This window comes from Penaeus vannamei, chromosome 9 (genome assembly GCF_042767895.1).
Source record: "Penaeus vannamei isolate JL-2024 chromosome 9, ASM4276789v1, whole genome shotgun sequence".
Taxonomy (NCBI): Eukaryota; Metazoa; Arthropoda; class Malacostraca; order Decapoda; family Penaeidae; genus Penaeus; species Penaeus vannamei.
In genome coordinates this window covers 16,139,944-16,147,443 of record NC_091557.1, presented here as the reverse complement: position 1 = coordinate 16,147,443, position 7,500 = coordinate 16,139,944, and the positions used below count along the sequence as shown (strand labels likewise).

Here is a 7,500-nt window from a genome sequence, read left to right as displayed (position 1 = left end):
TCGGGCTTATTACGGGGATATAGATTAATGACACGGCGAAAAGGAGAGTGTGACCAAGTATTTACGCTAATGAAGGGACGGCGGACCTTCGGTGATCAGGTTAAGGGGCATTGTAGCCGCGGACTCAGTGTCGTCATTAGAGCTAATTGGTTTTTGGAGGCGGTGATCCTGTGAAATAGCAGCGCCCTGTGTGGCTGGGCCGTCGCCGTCCCGCGAGGCCGAAGAATGCGGCTGATCACGCCCTTGTTCTCCGGCCTCAGGACGTGGGGGGGGGGGGTGCATCTGCATAATGTGTTCCTTGTGAAATTTGCATTGCAAGATTTTGTTGTTAGCATTATCTGCTATCATGTCATTATGTATTATATGTTATGAAATTTCTTTTGTCTGTTTTATTTTGGCGTTATCAGTATTGTTGATCTCTGTTCTGTCAACTATTGATATTATTTTGGAATGTAGTGACAGTGTGTGTCACATTCGCAGTCGAGGCTAGCGAAGATAATCTAACGAGATCGCTTTCTGTTGCAGGGGAAGAGGGCGAGGGCAAGGAGATGCCCGGCGACGGTGAGGAAGGAGAGTCCCCAGGCTCCAGCCCCAGACACTGCAGGTAAAGACCTTTCCAGTTCTAGTTTCTCAGCTCTGTTGTTTTCATGCTGTGTATGTTCGAAATTCACCATTTTTTTCTTTAATACTTCAAGGTTTCGATTTCGCCCGGTTAAACGCGCCTTTGGATTCTTTGCAGGGACAGCGGAAGTGTGACGTCTCGCGAGGGGCTGTCCCCCAAGATGTCCCCCCGCCACTCGCCGCGGGAGTCCCTCAACTCCTCGCCAGCGCCCTTCATGTCCCCCCGCGCCACGCCCCCGACAATGCGCCCGATCGTGTCCTCGCCCTCCTTCATGCGAGGATCCGACAACGAGGCTGACATTCTCGACTTCTCCCTCCGGCGCTCGCCCGCCCCCTCCAGGGAGGACCTCCTCAACCTCTCCGTCGGCTCCTCCATGGCTGGCTCGCCGCCCCCCGGCTTCCACCGCCTGGGGGACTCGCCTCTGGATTTGTCGGTGCCCCGAAAGCGTGCAGCAGATGCCCTTCTGGAGGCTGCCCAGGGAAAGATCCATCACGACTTGGCTAAGAACCTTGGGGCCTGGGGCATCCCCCTGCCCCCACACCTGGCTTCGGCCATGGCCCTCAGACCTGACCTAGCGTCACTCAAGCCCGATCTGGCTCTCTGGAATGGCAAGCTTAAAGGGGACAGTACTTCCACAAAGCTTCCACCATTCCCCATGGGCGCCCTGCCTCCCACGCCCTCTGAGGCGTCTAGAGCCCTGGAGAGGATGAGCGAGCTGAGTAAGCTCGGCGGCGACAGCGGACTGGACCTTTTCAGAGGCAACCTGAGCGGGAGCTCCGGCCGGGCCACCGCCTGGCAGAGTCACTGGCTCAGCAAGGGCCAGGACGCCACGAAGGACGTGCTCAAGTGTGTCTGGTGCAAGGCCTCCTTCAACACACTGGCAGAGCTCACGACTCACATGAAAGAGGCTAAACACTGCGGGGTGAACCTCCCTCCGCCCATCCCGCCCCCCTCTTCCAGCGCCTCGTCGGTCAACACCCACCTCCCGCCCCAGTATACGCCCACCAAGATGCCCTCGTCGAAGCCCCCCTCCTCCTCTTCCTCGGCTGCTTCCGGCTCCTCGTCCTCGAGCGACCTGATGTCGAGCATCAAGGAGACGATGCCGCTGCCCCGCAAGCTGGTGCGCGGCCAGGACGTGTGGCTGGGCAAGGGCGCCGAGCAGACCCGCCAGATCCTCAAGTGTATGTGGTGCGGCCAGAGCTTCAAGTCTCTCGCGGAAATGACACAGCACATGCAGCAAACACAGCACTACACTAACATAATCTCTCAGGAGCAGATCATCTCATGGAAATCCCCCGAGGAGAAGTCCAGCAGTCAGAGCCACGTCAACGCGGTGCTCACCTGCAAGGTGTGCGACCAGGCATTCTCATCGCTCAAGGAACTCAGCAATCACATGGTGAAAAATGCCCACTACAAGGAGCATATAATGCGTTCAATCACAGAGTCGGGGGCCCGGCGAAGGCAGAGCACACGCGAAAAGCGCAAGAAATCCCTGCCTGTGCGCAAGCTGCTGGAACTGGAGCGCGCACAGCAGGAGCTGCGCACACAGTCGGACAGCGGGAGGTTTGGGAAGGACCAGCCTGGATCCGGACGCATCACGTGCGAAAAGTGCGGGGACAAAATCGACACTTCACTGTTTGTGGACCACATCCGGAACTGCGTCGGAGCCTCCAGCCGGGACCTGCTCAAGTCCGCACTCCTCTCCCCCGACAGCGACTATAGTAACAAACTCGACTCCGCTCCGGAGACTGACAGCGAAGGCAAGAAGACGCCGGAGAAAACCCCTCGCGACAGCCCCAGGGAAAAAGACTTCGACAAGCCCAAGGGGCGCGGGGACTCCGAGTCGCCTTCGGTATTAAATGCGCTCGAAAAATTGATCGAAAAAAGTTTTGATTCTGGCAAGGCAAAACCTGGAGCAGGACCTCTAGGATCGAGCATTCTCCGCCGGCTTGGCATTGACGAGAGCGTCGACTATTCCAAGCCGCTGATGGACCCTCAGCTGGTCGGCATGTACGCCACGTTCTCCCGCCTGCACGGAGGCCCGCCGCTCGGAGCCGGTGCTCCCTCTACCTTCAATCTCCCACCTTCCTTCGGCTCCGGCGACAGAGGCGCGGGCGTGCGAGGCATCGGCGACTCCATGATGAGCCCGAGCGCAGACTCTGATACTCGTGACACATTCCCGCGGTCACCCTCGCGGCCCGGGTCACGCCCTGGCTCGCGCCCCGCCTCCGCAGGATCCATAACTCGGGACGGCAGTGCAAGCGAGCGCTCCTTGGAGATGCTGCGGCTCGACAGCAACCAGGCCGCCACGCCCGAGGAGCTGGCCCCCACGGAGAACGGCGCCGACCACTCTGACAACGAGCAGGAGAGCCTCTGCGGCCGGGAGGAGGTCAAGCAGGAGCCGGTCGAGACCAACGGCGAGATCAGCGACCGCGAGTCCGTCTCCGCCAGGGAGGAGGTGAGAGTGAAGGAGGAAATACGGGTGAAAGAGGAGTTCAAGTTAAAGGAGGAAGGGGATGACGAGGAGGATAACGAATCTCCCGAGGCAGGTCGCGAGTCTCCTTCAGGCAGGCTCATGGGATCGCCAGCAGGCTGCAGCAGCAGGTCTGGTACACCCCACTCAGAGGCCAGCGTGGGGAGGTCTGGCTCTGGCCTCGGAGCCTCGGGGCTTGGAGGCCTCTCCGCCCTGCTCGGAGGCGGCGGCGAAGGCTCGTCCTCGCACCCTTTGGCGGCGCTGCAGAAGCTGTGCGACAAGACCGAGACGCAGCCGCGGCCTCCGCCAGTGAGCGGGGCGTCGACAGGGCCCCAGACGAACCCCGGGGCCATCCTGGCTTTTTCCTGGGCATGCAACGACGCCGTCACAGCCGACAGCATTATGAAGTGTGCATTCTGTGACACGCCCTTCATCAGCAAGGGCGCCTACCGACACCACCTGTCGAAGATGCATTTCGTGAAGGACGGCGCCATGCCGGAGAACGCCGGGGGCAAGACGAACAACACGAAGCCGCCCTCGAGCGGGAGTAAGGCGGCCACGCCCCCCGCGCCTCCCGTGGACGACTCGCCTCACTCCAAGTTCCTCAAGTACACGGAGCTGGCCAAGCAGCTCTCCAGCAAGTAGTGTCGGCCGCCGCCCTGGGGTGGCCGCCCCTCCCCCCACTCCCCCACCCGCGCCCGCCAAAGACCCCCCGCCCCCGCCCGCCCGTGAACAGCGCGGCGTGGCTCGTGTGTACAGTGTAACTATTTATCCTTCGTGAGAGCTTGGTGGCCCCTTTAGTCTTGTGATACCTGGCAGGCCGAGGCAGGGGCGGCCGGGGTCCTCTCATATCACCCGCCGCCCGGGACCGTCACTACCGGCGGGCGCTGCTCCCGTCCCCGCCCGCAGGAAAGACACGTGCCAACAATCAAAACAACCCGCAGAGTACAAAGTGTGTGTTGTGGGCGGGCTGGGTTGTGGCCACGCCCGTAGTAGCGAGGGAGCCCGCGTCCACTGCTGGCCCTGGCACTCGAGGTGTCAGGGGCCTGCAGGCGGCTGCGGAGAGGGCGCGGCGCCCCCATGCCCCGGTGCGCCCCCGCCTCACGCTGTGTATCCTCACGCCCGAGACAATATGATTGTCGCGGGCCGTCGCAAACTCTTAATCGCTCACACTTGCTGTCACTTTTTCACATAGTTATTAATATATAGACATGATAAGATTAAGCTGACAAGGCAATGATCAAATTGATTGTTGATAATCATTTGGAAAACATCAGTGATATATCAATATCATCCTTTTTACAATATGCTGTCTTTGACTTGCTGAAAGTGATCTCAATGCTTTTTATTCCTAGTGTAAAGATACGCCAGACCAACAGACAGATCGTTGAGGCTTGGTATCCCCCCCCCACCCCGGCCTGCAGCCTCACGTGAGCAGCGTTGTCACTACCACCATCACTAACCCGACCTCCCAGTACCTCCAATCTGGCCTCGCCTCTCGCAACCTCCAGTGTGGCCTGTCACTAGCACTTGCACCGCCAGCATGGCCTCCTAACACCACCAACAGCTTCACCTTGCTGCACCAGCCTGGCCCGCCACCACTACCACCATTATCACCACTACCACCACCACTTCCACTGCAAGGCCATGCCACGCACACACCCTTCCCTCCCCACCCCCTCCCCGCTCCCTGTGACGTCTAAGACCATATAGAGAGACCCTTGATATCCCGAACTCCAGCCTAAGGCACTCGTAACCCCCCCCACCCCACCCCCTCTAAGTTCCATCTTTCGCTATACAGTATTACCAAACGGAGTAGCTAGTTAAGTGTCACCCTTCCCCGCCACCTCGTAAGTAGACAGTATTAGTCCACCTTAGAACTCTAGCTTCGTTTTCGCCCGTGAGTGTGCCGGGCCGACGTCGACGAAGCCGCGCCGGTTTCGCCGTCTGCTCGGCCGCCCCGCCCCCGCTCAGCCAGGGCGCCAGATAATTCACCCCTAATGAGATGCCGCCTATCTCAAATGAGTTTCACGATTCGAGGCGCGAACCCGGCGCTCTCAAAGGCAAGCCAGCCAGATATGTTTCACATCAATCATCTGCGAGTGCGGATCGCGAGAGTCCATCATCCGCGCGGCTCAACTGCACACTCGAGCCCTCGACGGGGCGGCTGCGCTGCTCGCCGTGTGCGCGGGAAGCGCCGGCTGCCCCGTCAGCGTTTGACTGTCTCGCTGCGCACAGAGAGGGGGAGAAGATACATTGATATATATATATATATATATATATATATATATATATATATATATATATATATATATATATATATCACACACACACACACACACACACACACACACACACACACACACACACACACACACACACACACACACACACACACACACACACACACACACACACACACACACACACACACACACACACACACCCTGCATACATATGTATATATTACTCAATGCATATGTATTTTTACAAATATATATATATATATATATATATATATATATATATATATATATATATGTATGTATGTATGTATGTATGAATGAATATATACATGTACACACCTAAATATACACATCTACAATACATATACACGCAATAAAAATGCACGCATAGAATATACGTAAATGTAATTCCACAAGTAATTTCCGTTGGAATTGATAAATAACCAATATCGCCAATGACGAGTGCGATAAACGCATCTAATTATTCGGTGTGATGTTTAATTGCGCAGCAGCCGAACGCGGGTCACCTCAGGCCTTCCATACAACCGGCCAAGGCCTGGAGCGGCGGCGAGCGAACGATCACCGGGCTTTATCATATGACATACGATCCTCAGAGTGGCGGAGGCACGATAATGCTGCGACGCGGTGATCACAATCACATCTCGCGGATGAAGCGTGTCCGTGGGTTGCTAAGGCGGTGCCGGCGGGGCTAATTTTAGAATGATACATGCTGCCAGCAATACAAAGGGCGGAGGAGTAAGCCAGAGCACACTCGTCAAGCCCTTCGCATCCCGTGGTAATCAGGGGTTGTCAAGCGTGATTTAGCAGCGGGCTGGAGTTACAAGACGCGCAGCCGTGCGTAGTGAGACGTCCGAGGCCCTTGCGAGACTCTTGCTCCTTAACTCAAGCATGCTGTCCTTTCCAGACATTTGCAACATTCCTTTCAACCACAAGCCTGGTCCTAAACCCCGCCCCTTCCACCGTATGGCATCCTACCTCAAGCCACCAGCGACCCAACTCAACACATCCCTCTCATGCCTCCTGACAACACCCGTGCGAGTGAGAGCGAAGCGAAGCCTTCTTGATCCTCGTTGCAGTGACGAGTTTCTGCGAGACCGAACAGAAGAGAAGTGTAATGCGAGATCCTGCTGCAGAAGGTCTCGCTTGCATTGTTGCACCTAGATTGGCCGACCGAGAGAAGGTCCAGCGCCCCTTTCCCCCTTACGATCAATTGAACTGAGGTTATTTTTAAGAACCACAGTAAGCGGCTGGATTATAGGAGCGTCTACTACTAAATCCCAGATTTTCTGGAATAAATCTGTTCCTTGTATGATTACAATCGCTATAAGCAATTGGTTGTAAATGACTTTTCATATCTATATGATGTTGTTGTGTACTATACATAGTACGTAACATATATTGAATATATGTATTGTATTTAAACTTCCTGGATTTAGACGTGGTGGAGCAAAAGGACAGACGAAGACGAGGAGTAAGGGAGTGAAGCGAAGGCGTGTTGGAGAGGCCATGCGCCTCATGGAGAGACTATGTTGGAGAGGTGGGACGGCAGAGCCACCCTTTGTACAGAGACGTAATCAGTAGGACACAATTTCCCATGATGTGTTGGAGGCACAGAAATAAAGTGGAGAAAATAAATGTATATGACAAGAGACTGCAGAGGCGGGTTTAGTGGAGGTTGATGGCATATTAAAGCAGAAAAATAAAAAAATGTATAGTTCAGTAGGTTGTGTGGACGAGGAAGCTGGACGCGTTCCTTCAGTCTTCTTCCTCCATGACGTATCACTTCTCGGTTTAAATTGTAATATTGTTACATGGATTCTTTGTACATTAATATTTTTATAAGCTGTCTTTATTTCTCATGTGATATGTAATTTACTCCCCCTGGGTTGTTGATCTTGTTAATATTTACATTGGCCTGTGTGTACTTAAATAGATAAACCGTACGACGCTGCTCTGCGTTGAGGCGAGACAGGATTTTACTTTCTCTGGAAGGTCTTGAAACAATTTCCTCAGCGTTATTGCTGGGCCTCTACTTGCGTGCTGAGTGACCGAGTAGATCGCCGCTCTGAGTATACGGGAGGCCTCTACCTCCATGCTGAGGGACCAGGTAGAGCGCCGCCGGAAGTCACGTTTGCGAC

At 55.3% G+C, this 7,500-nt stretch overlaps 1 protein-coding gene across 1 annotated transcript in view; it reads left to right on the top strand.

The window, feature by feature from the left end:
* The window catches only part of LOC113813565 (protein tiptop), a 74,474-nt gene that overhangs the window by 66,083 nt on the left and 891 nt on the right, over positions 1-7,500 (top strand). Inside the window, exons 2-3 of the mRNA XM_027365574.2 lie at positions 526-604; positions 740-7,500. The exon at positions 740-7,500 is cut by the window's right edge and continues 891 nt beyond it. Of these exons, the coding sequence (XP_027221375.2) occupies positions 526-604; positions 740-3,740 (3,080 nt within the window). The 3' untranslated portion in view covers positions 3,741-7,500. The remainder of the gene's footprint in view (positions 1-525; positions 605-739) is intronic.